Source organism: Vicugna pacos, chromosome 7 (genome assembly GCF_048564905.1).
Source record: "Vicugna pacos chromosome 7, VicPac4, whole genome shotgun sequence".
NCBI lineage: Eukaryota > Metazoa > Chordata > Mammalia > Artiodactyla > Camelidae > Vicugna > Vicugna pacos.
Window position 1 is genome coordinate 51,303,474 of NC_132993.1, and position 17,784 is coordinate 51,321,257.

General features: G+C 38.0%; 1 protein-coding gene across 1 annotated transcript in view; it reads left to right on the forward strand.

Moving 5' to 3' along the window:
- The window catches only part of ANKMY2 (ankyrin repeat and MYND domain containing 2), a 32,862-nt gene extending 15,665 nt beyond the window's left edge, over window positions 1-17,197 (forward strand). Inside the window, exons 5-10 of the mRNA XM_006211731.4 lie at window positions 4,239-4,399; window positions 8,679-8,893; window positions 9,657-9,792; window positions 12,602-12,730; window positions 14,453-14,582; window positions 16,032-17,197. Coding sequence (XP_006211793.1) covers window positions 4,239-4,399; window positions 8,679-8,893; window positions 9,657-9,792; window positions 12,602-12,730; window positions 14,453-14,582; window positions 16,032-16,216 — 956 coding nt within the window. The 3' untranslated portion in view covers window positions 16,217-17,197. The remainder of the gene's footprint in view (window positions 1-4,238; window positions 4,400-8,678; window positions 8,894-9,656; window positions 9,793-12,601; window positions 12,731-14,452; window positions 14,583-16,031) is intronic.
- The last annotated feature ends 587 nt before the right edge of the window (window positions 17,198-17,784 follow it).

A 17,784-nucleotide genomic window follows, 5' to 3' on the forward strand; every position in this document is an offset into this window, starting at 1 on the left:
AACTCACCTCTAAGCTAATTTTGAGGGTGTCAGTGTAGGGAGAAAAGAACATTAAACTAAGAATCATGAGACTTATTTTATTTCATGTCTACTCCTAATTATCACAAGATCATAGGTGAATCCCTTCACCTCTGTGTCCCTGGTTTTCTGATCTGTACAAAGAAGCCAGGGAATTAGATGATCTGAAGTTCTGTTTAACTCTAACAAGTTTCACTACGTCCACAATGTAATAAAATAAAGTTCATGTTGTGGGTGTAACTTCCCCCAGGGCTGGAAGTGGAGTCCACTCTTTCAACCACTAAACACATTGCTTTTCTTTTTCTCTTTTTCTATTATGATGTTAATAAAAATCTAAAGTACAACTGTCCACAATCCCATCCTAAAATAAGGGTAATGTCTTCATGCCAATTTTAATCTATTTAGACTAATTTCATAGGCAGAAAATTACATCGCACCCTTTCAGTTGACATTATATTTCCCTTATAGTTAGTCTTATTAAAAACTCATCCTCCCCCTTTTATTCCCCTCAAGCAGATCAATGTGTCTACATATATACATGCACATGCAAGATTTTTGTCATCTTTTAAAAATGTGGTCATTCAAATATATCCCTTGCAGCTTGCTTTCTTCACCTACCAGTACACCATGGAAGTCCCTCTCATCTCAGTAGGTGGCTGTGTGTGTCTGTCTGTCTGTCTGTGTTTCCTTAATGTGATTGGCCTGGTCATGTTAGAGTACATTTTCTTTCTCCTTTTATTAACTTGAAAAATCAAGGATGCTTTTCCATTCTACTAGTACTTACTCTTCTAGTCACAAAGCTCCCAGATAAACTCATATTTCTCAGTTATTATCTAGAAGCAAGAACAAAACTATACCCTGTGCCCCACCCTTAAGGTATTGTATTTGCCCATTTATCAACTCCAATAAGATGAAATCCTTATGACTCTGTTTCTCCACATTCCATGTTTCCCTTGTCAGGCAACAAGCCTTTCCTTTCCTCCTCCACCACTGCCACTAGCTGTGAACTTTGCTGAGAGAGTTGAGACCTTTTAGTAATGATATGTTATTAGAGTGTCATTCATGGTGGGTTCTTTCTCCTTCCGCAGTCCTCACCATCAGCAGTATAATTTCTCCGTCACGCTGTCTTCACCCATTTGGATTAACTATCTCTGCTGCCGAGGGCTGTTCTCCACTCTCCTCTCTTTTCTCCTTGCTCCATCTTGAGATCTCTGTTCTCATTTAGGTTTTGGTTACAGGACCTTCTGAGATAGTATGTAGGTTATATATTGTTTGAAACCCATCATAAGCAAAGCTATATTTTTTTCTCTGAAATGTGAGTTGTATCTTGGCTAGTTTCATGATTCTTGTATCACTGCGTAGAACTTTACCGCCAGCTTTCTAAATCGTGGTTTTGCAAGTGAGAATTTGATTTAGTTTTCTTTGCTAACTTTTCATTGCTCATTCTGAAGTGTGTTTCATTCTCAGTTTATCCTTGAAAGTAAAATAATGTATATGGATGTGTCTAGTTGTGTGTGTTGTCATTAATCCTGCCTAGGACTAATTTTGCTGTCTCAGTGAGCTCATTCAGTCTAGAAGACTCAAGTCCAGTGAAAGTTATATTGGGACAAAGTGATACACTGGTCCTCACCTGGCCCCCATCCCCAGCATTTATGGTCTATATTAATAGTACTGTTTTATTTGTATGTATTTAGAATTCATAAATTAAAAAACAATAAAACTGAATATTTAATAGTTTCATGTTTTTAATTTAAATATAAATTAAGTAAAAATGTATATTTATAAAGATAAACTTTAAATATATGTATCACTCGGCAGATTGGTAACCTAGCACTGCTGCTCTCCCTTCTGAGAATGACCACATTCTGTTTATGGGATGTGTATCTAAGTAAACTTGCTTTCAGTTAAAAACAAAACAAAACAAAAACCTAGCATTACCTAAAAAGAAAAAGATTAATCTTTAAAAAGTAAAGTAATATTTTTTCCTTCTCACAAAGGTGCAATTTGTGACAGTGCCATTGTTAGACAGCCAGTATTTTTATGTACAAATATTTCCAACTGCTTACAAGACATCTTCTGAGTATACTAGTTAGGGGACTGATGAGAAGATATAGTCACAAGTCCATATTTTCCTCTGATCCTTTTACCTTCAAATCTTCCTATGTCAATTTTGACATGTTTACGGGGTATTTTAGAGCACCTTTCCCCCCCCAATGGAACATGCCTCTTTTTACTGAACCTAGATGTGTTTTAAGAAAGCAGTGCAGTTTGTCTTCATCTTCTCTAGTTTCTTCACATATAATTGTAAGTTCCCGCACACAGTTATCTCTGTTAACTTTGATGCTGTCATGTTTGTATCAGGCTTGAGTAGGAGATTTGCTTGATTGACTGTCATTTTTCTCCTTTCTTGAAGATTATGTAGGTAGAGATGATCATTTTCTAAACAGAGCACTTCAAATTTTTAATATTATCCTGTTACTGTTTGATTTGTCCTCAAGATACATAGATATGGAAGTTTCTGGTTAGCGAAAAATGAAGAACTGGTGCTTCAGCACTTAAGAAGAGCACTGAATACCAAGAATGATACTGTGGTCATTACTGAAAGTTCCCTTCAAATCAAGGACATGTTCTTCTATCATTTGTTTAATTATTAATTCTTCATCCATTTCTTTTTTTTCCTGGATCTGTTTTTTTAGTTCTCTCATCTCTTCCACGATGCTTTTCATATCCTAATTTTCCCCTGTTTGGAGATATTTCATCTATTTCATCTACGTCACTATTTTAGTTCTTAAAGTAACTAGAATTTCCTCTCTCAGATTGTCTGTTAACTTTTAAAATTGGAATCTTTGGTCCATGAAAGTCTCTTTATGTAGTGTAACTGATCTGCTTGATTCAAGTGTTCTTTGGTGGCTGTGGTTATGGCTTGGTTGTGGTGTGGCAGTGGTTGATGTTCTCAGTACCTGTGCTATGGATGTCATGCCTCTGCTGGAGGCATTGCATAGTCTTTCCAGATTGGATCCTCTTGGAGCTGCATCCCCTAGGCAGTCAGGTAAAGCCGATGGGGTTGTGGAGCGGTGAAGGGAAGTGCCAATCTCTCTATAACTGTGGGCTCAGGGTCAACAAACCAGTAGATATCTCATCCTCTGCTGAGACACAGCAGGAAGCTGGTCCACTGTTGGGTTCTCCGGGAACTCCCAGTCAGGCTGAGCCCTCAGCCAGCCTCAAGTACCAGGGCCCACCTGGCCCACAGTGTGATCCCCCTGCAGGTCACCTGTTGTCGGCAAGATCAAGGAGATGCTCCCAGGACCGTGCACAAGTGGCCAGGGGCCACGTGGACCACCCAAGGTGGACCACACTCTGGGAGCCCCAATGTCTGGGATTGCTCCTCAGGACTCTTGGCTGCTGTTACCTCGGTCCTCATCAGGCAGAGAGGAAGAAAAAGTCTTCAGAGATCAGAAGAGCCTGCACCTCCAAATGTGCCCTGCATGCTCAGCATGCTTGCCCAGAGTGTCCATTTCCTTGCTCCAGTGGTGAGGGAACTGTGGAGGGGGAGGCAGCAAGAACTCAGTCAGGCTACTAGCTTTGCCAGGGGAAGTTTTGCTTTCTTAGAACCATTTTTTTACCTCTAGAGATGGCTTTGGCTTACAGAAGTGGCACAGGGGTCTGTGAGGAGCAGTAACAGGGATTCCAAGCTTATGGAGCAAAAGCTTTTTTTCTAATTCATTTCACAAAGAGGCCAAGCTTTTCTCAAATTCAAGGGGAGGGGAGATTCACTTAATAATAATAATTGTGATAATAATAAAAAAACTTTATATAGGATAAATTTATATTCTGTATAAAGAAAGCCAGATATGATTAAGGAAGAATGAACCTCATTTGTGTAGAGATGGAAGAAGCAGCATTTAAATTACAAGCAACTTAAATATTTAGAGTTCTTAAAGTTGAACACTGCTTTTTTTGTTATCCACATAATCTTCATATGTACTATGGATTCTGTGTCTTTAAAAGGAGATTATTTCTTGACTTCACAAAGCATGCATATATGTTCTCCAAAACATTTTACCTCTCCTCTCCTCTTCCTCCTCGACTCTCTTTCCTAAAAATTAAAGATTTTGATGTATGCTTGTTTCAGAAAACAGAGCAATATAATTAATTTAAAAATTGGAAAATGTCTTATTTTAAATAATAAAATAATACATTTCCTGTTTTCCTGTTACAAGGTCAACATGATTGTGTGACTATAATCAACAATTTCTTTCCCCGAGAGAGACTGGATTATTACACTAAACCCCAGGGACTGGATAAAGAGCCAAAACTGCCCCCAAAGTTGGCAGGCCCACTGCACAAAATTATCACCACAACAAATCTTCATCCTGTCAAGGTACTGTAGTGTCAATCCTATTTGCTTTTAATTCCTGCGTCACAGTGTAAACTGCTCTTAGAGTGTAGGATCATAACTGTCTTGGGTTGGGTTTTATAGACGTACAGCTTGTGCAGGCCTCTCCTGTTCACTTGCTACAGTGAAGGAGTGCTCTCCCTGGAAGCCCGGGGGAGAGCGAGGAACACAGACTAGGGCGGAAGGAGGAGCTCAGCAGAGAGGCAGGTTCAGCCGAAGCCGAGCTTCCACCTCATGTCTTGGGGCGCTCTGGACTGTCAATAGCTCCAACAGGCAAGGGAGCCAGGCTTTCACATCAGTCAGTCCTTGGCTGAGGTCTGTCCCCAGAGGGAAAGGGAGGTGGGCTCCCTCTGGCGGAAGGCAGTTCCCTGCAGAAGTAGGCAGCTCTATGCCCACAGCAGCCAGCCGTCCCCGCAGCGAGGCCCTAGTGCACGGGCTAGGTTAGCGGGACCCAGGTGGGCATGAGCGGCAGCTACTGCAGTACCTCTCTTCTCTGGAAGTGTTCTCCAATGTGTCATGAACACACTTTTTAATGCAAAGTGGGTATTTGATGCCTTTAAGTAATACAGTTCTTCCAATAAACAGTCAAATCACACAGATTTTCAAACTTCACAGACCAACCCAGAAGTTCAAATGACTAAGCTGGAAAAAAAACTTCAAGGGCTATTCTGAACTATTTCCACTGCTATTTCCTTCATATTTTATATATAATTTTTTTGTTTATTTACAAAATGATTTTTAAAAGAAATCAATCCAAATGAATATAATTTTTTCAACGAATCATCCCAGAAAACTCCATGTGTGCTACAGTGATGCTGCCCTTTATCAAGCTTCAGTGTCTGCTCTATGTCTTCATTCATATTGCATAGATTTAATAGTAATTCAGAGTTATTTGGTGAGCAAGACAGTATGATGGGTCAACAATTGAGGCTTTTCCCTTAGACTTCTAAGGTAGTGAAATAGATTTCCTTAGAAGTCTATTACAAAAGAAGAATCTTTGGAATATACTGAACATTATTAAAGTAAGTGGATGGTTCTCATGAGGTAACTCTTGAAAATTAACACTCATTTAAAGAAATAGATGAACAGCAAGGTCCTACTGTATATACCACAGGGAACTATGTTCAATGCCTTGTAATAACCTATAATGAAAAAGAATATGAAAAGGAATATATATATAACTGAATCACTATGCTGTATGCAGAAATTAACATAATATTGTAAACTGACTATACTTAAATTAAAAAAAATCTTGAAAAATAAATTGATATAAGTTCTAAATTGTACATGATCCTATTACTTTATCGATGCATCCCTTTGCATACAGTCTTCAAAGCTCAAGAAACAAACAAATCAACAACAACAAAGTACCTTTCATGTGGCCCTTCACCCAAATTAATTTTCTGGACCATCAAGAGAGATGACAAACTAGTGGATCCTTTCCCATATGACAGACAAGTGGAATCTATTCTGTTTTTATTTTTCAAAAACTCATATATTTTACTCAACACTCAGAAAGAACCTCTAGAGGTAACGCTTGTGATCCTAACTGGGCAAAGAAGAAATTCAGCCATGAATCAGATGTTTGTGTCTCGTGTGGAGATTACACGGGACTTAGAATGTAACCTGTAAAAAATGTTTAGCCTCTTCTGTGTTGGTGTTTCTTTCCCTCCCAGCACTGAAGGGAAAGGGAGAACTCCTGTAATGGTGACTCCCTCTCCATGACACTCTTTCTGTTAGCAGTGGGGCAAGCTGGGGTGAGAAGACAGGACTGTTCCTAGGGATGCAGTATTTCTCAGTGTGGAGAACATGTGTGGTTTTACGAGGCCCTTGTCATTCCTCCTCTAGCCTGAGCGTTATAGGATATTCTAGTCTTGACTGATTTGAAGAACTCTCCTGTATTTTTCTGATTCACTGTCTTATATCTGTTTCTGCCCTTTGTGATTGCAAAAATCTCACATATTGTGATAACAGAGTCTGTGGAGTAATTTTGGAATTTTACACAGAACCAAGTCTCTCAGGGTTAAATTTCCTAAGAATCATTGTACCTCCAGTTATCTTTAAAGGCACATATTTTGAGTAAATTAGATTAAGGGCATATTTATATAGACAATAAATTGTAGAGGTATATAAAATAAAATAGCCTGCATTATATTTTTAGAGCACTTGGTCTTATAAGAGAAATTATTCTATGACTATAGTACTTTCCTTCAGATCCAGACCTTGCTTTTTGTAGGAAGAAATGGTCTATTCACTTAAAAACCTTTCTTTTATCCACACTTCGATAAAAGCCGCCCACTTGCTTTTGTGGTGGCCCATTTTCATTACTTTACCGCTTTTCAAGCTGGCATGGGTCTTCATAGGGTGTGTTATTATTAAAAAAAAAAAAAAGCAACCAGTCTGTCAAGTCAAAGACCTTTCAAAACAAGCACAGAACAACATTCAGTCCAACGGTGCACCTTTTCACTGCAGTCTACCTAACACGGATACATTTGCGTGGAGGTTGAGTGGCTGCTATAGCAAAAGGATGTTTGTTTTCAGCAGGGACTTGGGGAATTGTGCCGATGCCCAGACTATAGATGTTATCATGGAGAAAAACAGTCACAGGAAAAATGACAATAGAGTTGAACAGGGTCTCTAAGTGGTCAGGAGGCAGATGTGCGCAAGTGATCCTATCTTTTGATTATTAACATGGTTTTTAAGCCCAGAATTGCTGAATTAGTAATTTTTTAAAATGGGATTTAAAAAATAAAAAGCATTTAAAATGCCACTGAATAAACGTATTCTAAAGTAGCTGTTCTTTGGGAGATGAGACATATCTGACTTTTATGCCCACATGAATATTTCCTCCTCAGTAATTAAGAATGATTCCCTTTATAATAAATACATTACTTCATAATGCTTCAGAGATTAAAGGAAGGAAACTAGTTCAAATATTAGTCTTCTGTGTGCAGCTGTGTAAATGCTTCAGTGAGCTGTGATTATATGCCATTTTTCTCTGCATGTACTGCTGTATATTATGAAATAAATAAAGTCTACTGCATGAATCTGGGTTTTATTGGGGATTTTTTAAAAAGAATTCTCATGTGTAAGTTTAGATCCTATGCTTTGATTATAAATACCATATACAAAATATTGAGCAAACAGCTTCACATTATTGCAACTGACAGCAAACTATAAACAGGTGATTAATGAGTCTTTTTTTTCTCTCTGCCACAAGTTAATATTATGGTAGGGGATGTTTTCAGCAAATTTACCAATAAGGATTCTGATTGTACTTATTTCATAAAGTCTAATAATTTACTATTGAGTGCTGTATTTTAAGTAAAATTGTAGATTATGTATCAGTTTAGTAGTGTCAAAAATAAGTAAAAATCTGTTTTTAGTTTCAGAAAAATATTTAATCTATCTTCAGTTTCCAGGTAGGAGGCTAGGCATGGGTTTTACTTAAGTTAACATGTTTGAAGAAATTCATGAAATCTGCTACCTGTTGTTTCCTGCTGTTTACATTGCCTGGGACAGCTGTTTAGCTGTAACATGTAGATTAACAAATACTGAATGACTTTCTGCTCTGAGAATATAATTGTGCCCCTGTTATACACATGTTTATATTACTGTTATACCACTGTGGATTTTTATAGCTATCCTATGCAAGACTACCACAGCCAATTAAAAAAATACTTATTACACCAAATTTGAGTTTAATCTGTGCATATATAGGAAGTGTGGGACTCATAATGCATCAGTTTGGATAACTCTCTAATGATCCTTTTTTTTAAAGCTATTTTGCTTTCCTTTTGACCTACTTACATTACTATACATGATTAGAAGCATCTTAGAAAATTTCCACAGAGAAATGTAGTTAATGAGAAAGTAACACACCTTTTATTTTTAGACTTCTGTCTGCAAAAAATCTCATTTCCTTATAATTAAGAAGAATGAATGAGAATTGTTTTTCCTAGCCATGAAATCCTAAAGCTCAGTAATGTTGACTAAGAGTAGTGACCACTCGGTGATTTGATTCTGTATATAAAGGGTGTGTCAATATGCCACACTTATCTTTAGTAAAAGTGCTTTTAACAGAGACAGAGTCCTTCTGTACTAGTTTTACAACTTGATCAGCGGCAACTTGCATTCTAATTTGAATTAACATGGTAAATATATGACCGTAAGAAGGACTTTATTTGGTAATCAAAACTGACCACCTAAGTTGAACATGGCAAATCTTTCATGGAGTTTCTAAACTCACTGGAATTTTTTCTAGATTGTGATGCTTATAAATGAAAATCCTCTGCTGGCAGAAGAAGCAGCTCTGAATAAATGCTACAAGGTGATGGATCTGATTTGTGAGAAATGTATGAAGCAAAGAGACATGAATGAAGTACTGGCTATGAAAATGCATTACATCAGCTGTATCTTTCAGAAATGCATTAACTTCTTAAAAGATGGAGAGAATAAACTGGACAGTCTAATCAAAAGGTACTGTCTTTATCATTTCATATATAAAATACTCTCAACTGGATAATACTTTATTATGAAATCTCACCGTGGACATAAAAATTAAGGATTTTAGCAGCCGTTGTTATTTTTGAGATCACATTCTGTGCAAGTAACAAAGGGCACTCTTATACTTCGGTTGATTGTTCTGTTCCGTACTCTTTACAACAGTGCTTTCGTTATCCCCAGTTACAGGTAAGGAATCTGAGGTTTGGAGAGGTTAAGTAGCATATGTAAGATCATAAAGCTAGAAAGTAGCCCAGATCTAAATCTAAGGATAGGTTGGCTATGCTCTGAATTCAAAACGGCACTCAGTGTGTCTCTGTTCCTGTACCTGGGGGAGCTGTGTGTTACCCGTCTTCTCTAACCATCTGGGGTCAAATTATCCTATAGTTCTACTGAGAAAAGAGAAGTAAGTCAGAAGGGTGTGATTCAATGAGGGTTTTCTTTCTTTGTACAAGTAACTGACATGGTAATGAGTAACCAGCTAGTCTGATAACAGTGTTTAGTGTGTTTTGTGTCAGGGGTCACTTTTATAAATACATCTTTGGGCCCCTACATCTGATAAGGTCTAGACTAACGTGCAAATGGAACAGCAGTTTGAACTGAGTATGTCATCACGATGCATCAAGACACAATGAAAATCTTAAGTAGCAAAGAAGAAATTACTAAAATTGCATAGGTGCAGCTGGGAGCACAAGCTTAATAATTCAACTCAAGTTACGTTTAAAAAAATGTCTTTCAGCTTGTTAAGAGGCCGAGCTTCTGATGGCTTTCCAGTATATCAAGAAAAGGTCATTAGAGAAAGTATCAGAAAATTTCCTTACTGTGAAGCTACTCTCCTCCAGCAGCTGGTACGAAGCATTGCTCCTGTTGAAATTGTAAGGTTCTTCATAACTAAGTTAATTCTATCTGTGAGACCTAATTACCATAAAGTTGCATTCTCTTTAGCATGATTTATTTAATAAAGAAATACTATTTTAGAAAATTTTCAGGAGCAAACATGGAGATAGGTTTTCCTGTTAACCTTGTGTCTGTTTATCCATTTACATTATATAGCTCATGGGTTGAATGAATAGTATTTCCTTATGTTGGGATATAGCTAGTTATAGTGGGTACTGACGCTTTTAATTACCTCTATGAAATCTGTAAAGGTGGGTACGCATCCACTGTGTGGACACACCCTTATTCACGTGTAGGTTGTGAAAAACCAGTACAAAGTCCTGCACTACATGAAAGCAGGAATTGAATGTCTAGGTTGATGGTTCCCAGTCAGTGGAGATGGAAAGGATGAGTCCTGGAAAGGTGCATTGTGTATCCTGCTAAACAGTCTCAAAATACATCCCAGCTTCTTATATTCTACCTTAATGCCTCTGATTTTATAAATTTCCCGTACATAAAAAAAAATCTGTTTATATTTGCCAGTTATGGGAAGTAAATTTTAACTTTATTATCTGTTCTTTAAATTACTTACTGCCCTTTTGTCATGTATTTATCTAAGTAGTATTTCATAAGACACTCCCTGCCTTCCCGATTTTGAATGCCATTCTGTTCACCTTCTCTCTACCTGTCATGCTTTTTATACATTTCAGTCAAATTATCTATCAGCCTTTGTCTATTAGGCAAGAAATGGATCCTGAAACTATTCCCATCCATGGCTTCCGCCCTCCCACTGGCAATCTCGTTCCTCCTCTTCCTTCTCTAGGCTATTATATCATTCTCGGTCTGAAAAATCAGGACTAGAAATGGGTTCCAGGTGCTCCTTTATACATTAGGACTTCACCTATTCAGAACCTTGAAAGAAGAAAGACCTGAGCAGACAAAATGAACTCATGAAGTTCGTGCTATGATTTATTCATGAGAGCCCTCCGTGATTTCACATAGAGATTCTTTACACTTGCTCTTTAATATGCTTGGCTATTTGGTATTTAAGCTTTTGGGAGATGAAAGTTAGCCAGTTTGAAGGTGGTTTATCAATTATGAATGTGTTTCAGCTGTTCATATCGAACTTCAGCCAACTATGAATTAAATAGATAAGGATTTATTTATTCACATATACTCAGAAGCCCAAAAGTAGGCAGACCAGATCTTGCACATTGGTTCAAAAATGGATTTTGGACCCAAACACTACTGTTTTTCTACCCAATATTCTTTAGCCGTATAATCATATACATGCTTATGACATTACAATTGCAAGGCATCTTATCCTCCTTCTCCAAGCTCACCTTCCTATCCCAGGCAGACAAGAAAAGGAAATCAGTCTGTAGCTAGAAAGCACAAGCCCTCCCTGGAACGCAGTACTGGTACCACAGGACCACCCTTAGCAGCACCGGGAAAAATGAGTATTTTGGAGAAATGAGTATTCTGGGGGAAATGAGTTATTTTTTTTTGCTGGTCTCAACTCTGCTGCTCTGAACAAAAGTATGTTTCTGTTAGTAAGAAAGTTGGGGGAATGTCCATCCGAGAAGCCGTCAGTAGTGGCTGCTGTGGGGCATTTCCAGCACTGACAAGTGTCGCTGACATTGCACCTTCAAGGGAGAAAACAGAAAAACTAAAAATAGCAGCCCAGCGTATTCTTTTAAAAAGTCAAAGCAGGTCAGTGTAGGGCTCAACAATCCATCTCAACCCTGCCTCGTGGAATAATGTAGTTAGAGTGTATGGTGTATAATGATTGTTTTATCCTAGTGACTGAGTCATCAATAAAGGGTTTATTAATAAAGATAAGATACACATGAAAATTTAAATTACGAAAATTATAAAAATTTTTGTTGGGAATAAGTAAGCGAACTTGAAAAACTCAAAAATAAGAAAGTTAGAAATAGGTAAGATAGCTAGATACCCTGTAATTATTTCTGCTTACTCTAAATAGGTCTCATTCAGGCAGATAAATATTTGCCCTTATTATTTTCTGCATAAAAATTGTTTATAAATCCTCTTTAGCAAGACATTCTGATTTTCAGGAACCATAATAATAATCTTCACACTTACGGTTTTTCTTAATATCCTAATGTAATCACATGTGCGTCTCTTTAATTAAAGAATCTGGAACATTTCAATGATAAAGGTGATAACTTTTAACTAGTAGAATTGCAGACTTATAGCAAGTAAATAACTTTAAATATACAAAGTTTTTAAAAACACTTAAATTGCTTTAAACTTTTAAGAATCAAGACAGTTAAACATTTACGATATATCCTATAAATTGACCCTCAGAATATGTATATGTCTTTAAAAATTTTTTTAATTAATTTATTTAAGGGGGAGGTAATTAGGTTTGTTTGTTTGTTTGTTTGTTTGTTTATAGGGGAGATACCTGGGATTGAACCCGGACCTTGTGTATGCTAAGCATGTGATCTAGCACTTGAGCTATATTCTTCCCCCATATTGTCTTGATGTTAATTCTCAGAAGAAAATTCTACTCTGAGTTCCTTGTCCTAGTTCTAAAATCTTTGTGTGCTTATTGAATAATACTTTTATTCTAGAACAGGGCCAGTTTTTTTCTCTTTGAGTATTTGGATCCATGATTTACCTCAAGTGTACTTTGTGTAGAAAAAGATATTTGTTATTTTGCCATGAAGTCTGTGCAACCTCTAACCTTAATAATTTTGTCTCCTGTTCACAAAATGTTGTCTCTGGTCTTCCCATGGTGATTGCAGAGGTAATTTTTCCTGCTCTTTTTCCCCACTCCAGGGTTCTGATCCCACTGCATTCTCTGTACTTACCCAAGCCATCACTGGTCAGGTGGGTTTCGTGGATGTTGAATTTTGCACTACCTGCGGAGAAAAGGGAGCAAGCAAAAGATGCTCAGTGTGCAAAATGGTAAGAATGAAGTTCTTTTAAGCTCACTGACATCCGGTTTAGATTTCACCCACACTGGTGATTGAGTTTTAATATTCTGTAAATATATGGTTGACATTAGTTTTCTAATAAATTCTAATATGTTAGATAAAAAAGGTATTGCACCTAATACTTAGAAGTGATTTTGGAAGAAAACTACAGGATAAATCTAGTTCTGTGTCTTCTCTATCAAACTCCCAGGCTGCCCAGCTTCTCTGCTGACCACCCCAAAGAAAGGAAGAAACGAATGAATGATTCATTATGAGAAAATAAGAGAAAGATTATTCATAGGGGACTGAGGGTGGTGCAGACAAGAAAACCTACAGTAGAACAGTTCATAGATAAGCAATCTTAAATCTTCTGATGTTGACTTTAATTACAATCTCTTTATCAACTCTTCCTTGTAAAACTACACTCCTTTCTGACTGTCACCAATCTTTAAGCTTTTTGGAGTCCTATCCATTTCTGCCAGAATTATCTTTATAAAGGGCATATCTGAATGGATTCTTCTCACATATATTCTCACAAATATTACTCAAATGCAAGTATCTGTACATTCACTTTATAGATGATGTTAATTTTCTGTTGTTTTTAAGGTTGAAATTCTTCAGCATATTCTTCTGTAACCCATCATATTCTGATGTAACCTACTTGTCTGGTTTCATTTCCTTTAATTACTTCTCTGAGCCTCAGTTTCCTTACGTGTGAAATGGGGCTGGAGTTGTGAGAGTTAAATGAGACCATCTATGCTGGTTAATTATTGCTTTAAATAAAAACACTCCAAAATTCAGTACTTAAAACAACCACCATTTTTTCTTTCTCCCATGTTTGTGGTTGGCTAGGCACATCTGTTCCATGTGTTTCTCATCCTCCTTGGAACAGCAGGCCAGGCTAAGCATGTTCTCTTGGTGACGGCAGAGATAGAAGTAGGCAAGTAGAAACATATGAGGTCTCTTGCCTTGAAATTGCCGTGCGGTCTCATTCCTCTGGCCAAAACAAGTTGCGTGGCCATATTTAAAGTCAATTTTCTTCCCCTTCAGGGAAAAGAACTTTGAAATCATATGGGAAAGTGTATGGTATAGATGCAGGGAAGAGTGAAGAACTGGGGCCACTAATACAATCTATAACACCATCTATGTAGTGCTTGGCATATAATCCTGCAAAAATCTAAGCTCCACTTACACAAACTTACTGCTGTCCTTGAACACGTCTTCCCTGTTGCTGCATTTTGGTACACGGTATTCTGTCCACTTGGAATGTCTCTTTTCCATTTCTCTGTCCACTGAGTCCCTCCATTTAGAGTGAGTCACTGCTTCCTCTGTGCTCCCATTGCTGTAACATCCTGAACTGGGATATAAATCACATTGTCAGGGATCTGCCTCCTCCATCCTGCTCTTTCTCATCCTTGGCTTCCTCTGGGACAGCAGTTGTATCCTCTTTGTCCTTGTACTGTATCAATTCTGGCACATAGAAGTCTCAAATCACAAGTTAGTGTCTTTGGTAGACCCTGTGTTATATATTCATTATTGTTAGAAAGTATAAGCTAAAACTTACAACTGTAAATCAACACATATCTATACATCAAGGTTTTAAAATAAAGTATAGAAAACTTAACATTTTTACAGCACTGTACTTGGTTTCATGTCATAATTAGAAAATTAATGCAATTACGTATCTTGAAAAGAAACCTACAATTGCTTTCAGGTAATATATTGTGATCAGACCTGCCAGAAAACACACTGGTTTGCACATAAGAAAATCTGCAAGAATCTCAAGGACACTTATGAGAAGCAACAGTTGGAGGCTGCCAAAGAAAAGAGTGAAAAGGAAAACAGTAAGTGTATAAAAACCGAGCTCATACAGGTGGTCGGTGGGGAGAGGAAGGATAGATGATATTAACACAGGGGACACAGGAAATGAGTCTTCTCTGGGAACCAAGGAGGCTTGGGGTAAACCAACATAAGGATCACACTTAAACTCAAATGTATACCTATTTTGAGTCCCTGGGATATTGTATAATCAGCCTAGATATCACTGGAAAACAAAAGTCATAAAATTCTGAGGCTTGTAGTTTATTCCACATTCTGCTTTCTGCCTCATGAGACTGCCCTGGAACGATGCAACTCTTAATGAGTAGTTACTTATATTTTGTTCACAAAGGATTTTAAGATCTTTGAATAAGGAAATAATTAAATTTCCCCTAATGGCTACCCAGACATTTTAAGGTTGGAAGACTTTAAATTTCTTAATTATAAAACTGCAGGTGAAATTACAGCATAAGTTTATAGATTACAAATTAACTTGCAGATCTAGTGCACGGCTTAAATTTCTACAAGTGTCAGGGCAGTGAGTTCTATATTATTTTTCCTCTCCCTCTTGAAGTATATGACTCATTTTCATCAGAAACAGTGAGTTGCTTCAGCAATGATATGCATATTGGACAAGAGAACAGCCCACACTCCTACTCTTTACCCCAGAGAATGTATCACACATTCTGGGGAACGATAGTCTGAAAAGGTTGGTTGCCTTTGATGATTCTGACACTAAGACTTCCCCCACCACTCCTCAAGGGACCATGTCCCGTTTACCACTTGGTTGAGAAACACCATTAGTGGAAATGAATGATTTGTACAAAACTAAATTCATAGCAAAGTAAGATTGTATAAATAAATTGTTAAGAGAATAGTCAGGTTTTCTGGCTGCCATGCTTTCTCCTGTTTTCTGGACCAAACATTTATTATCCTGTGGGTCGAGGGTGGTGAATAGCAGCTGGTCACGTACTGAAGAAGCCATGTGAGAGGACAGGATTGTCAGCAGAATGGGAGCTCCTGGTTGTTATACATCAGCATGTGCCACACACTGTTGTACACCTTGATTCTCCACAAATGTAGGACAGACTTTATTATCCCCCAGTTTATAGATAAGGAGACAGCCTTGTTTGGGCAGGAACCCAGCAGAGGACACCAGGCTCATTCGTGGCATAGCTGCATTCAAACACAGATTTTGCCAATCAGCAATCCTGATTTCAAGGCCTGGCTTTGGCAGCCAGAGGCCTGAGTTCAGATGCCAGTTATGTTGTGTTACAGGCTGTGAACGGTGCGCAAGTTACCAAACCCCTCTCTTCTCAGTTTTCCCATTTGTAAAATAATGATCACAATGATAATAGAGATAATAATCTCCCTCGTGGTTGTGATGAGGATTAAATAAATTAATACACAAAAGCACTTAGAAGAGTGTCTGGCACATAGTAGGAACAAAATGACTTTTTTTTTCTTTTTATCAGATAGCAAACTTGACGTCAATTCGAATTGTGTTAATGAGGAGCAGCCAGAGGCTGAAGAGGAAGTCTACCAGGAGGACTGCAATCCTGGAGATTCTGTGGAAGGGGGCAAAGAGTCTCTTCAGAGTGATGCTGGGCTGGGAGGCTTACAGGAGGCTCCTGCCGGTCCACAGGTATCTGAGGAGTAAGAGGCAGAGCACGTGCCAGCGCGGACAGGCCTCATCGTGGCAGGTAGCTGGAAAACACATGTAACTGTGTCCTCCTTGCCTCGACACCTGCATGGCACTGTGACAGGATTCCACATTTCATAGAATAGATGCTTTCCAGCAAAGCTCTGTCTACTATGCCCTCATTTCCTACTGAGTTCTGTTCTATAATTGGACAGATATTCCTAGGGGAAAAAAAATTGTTTTTTTTTTTCAAAATATAGGGGAAACATTTCTATCCCCTTTTTGAGGCAAGCTTCCCAGCAGTTGTTCTCAATGGAAAATAAATCTCCTTTTAAAGAAGAAATACCTGCTCTAGGGAACAAAGAGGCGAGCAGAACAGATGTAAGAGAGATTTTCAGGAAAGAAAAATGTTATAGCCACAGAGATGGGAAGCTAAAAAAATCATAACTTATATGTAAATAAAATGCATATAAATAGCATCTTCAGCAGTGAAGTTCTACGTATTAAGGTGCAATGAAATGAAAAACGACTTGTTAAAGAATCTTTGCCATAGTTCAGCTAGCTGTAGTTTTCTACAGAATTTATCCCGAGCAGCCTGAACTTTATGTAGTTCCTGCAGTGACATTTTATCTGCAGCATTTGTACCTTCAGAAATGTCAATCCCCCAGGAAGAACTAAGGCATAGCCACGGTTATCTCAGCATGTGCATTAAAAAAGATGTTTCATGAAGTTATTGATTAAACAAGGGTAAACAGACTGTGTCCACAATTATTGTAGAACTAATTCATGTGCCATATTCCACTTTTATCTTCCTATGAGCTTTTCATGTGGTTCTTCCTGTCCGCACACTGATTTATAACTGTCATTTATAGACTGTCCTGGCACCAGGCTTTAGTGTCTGCAATGTCTGAATAGAGCTGGAGTGTGATACCTGGAGATAGGGCTGTGTTGCACAGTTTCTTATGCTGACTGTAAAATAAATTGTGCCTACTAATATAACCAACTCGTACCTTGTTTCATAGTTTATTGCTGTCAATGGGTGGCAAATATTAGGGAACTTAACAAATTTTAGGAAACTTAGCATGTACTGGAGAACATAGTAATGATTATTTTAACAGGTACAACTGAAAATCAAAATGACTAGAATCCTCATCCCACTTCACGGATCACATTCTTCTGTCCTCCAGCTTTTCCTCTTACTTGCGCTCGGCTACTTTTCTCCCAGCCCCAACACATCCACCTGCTGCACACCCTGTACTAGGCTGCTCTAGGGAGGCTTCACGTGAGGAAGTTTGCTGTTAAGTGAGTAGAAATCCAGCAGATTTTACCTGAACTTGTCAGTCACAACAAGCTTCCCTTCACTCATCAAAGTACCTCATCTACACACTGATAAACATTTATCTTTGACTAGAAAAACAGGCCTCCCAGGCCTTCCTCTCCTGCAAGTATGTTTTTTAACCTAGTTCCTTGATTTTTAATTATTTTGGGGGGGGTGTGTTATCATTCAGTGTTGTCATCATGGTCTCCGTCTTTGGATAGCATGGAGGGTTGTGGAAAAAACAGAAGGGAACAGGAAAATCAAGAGA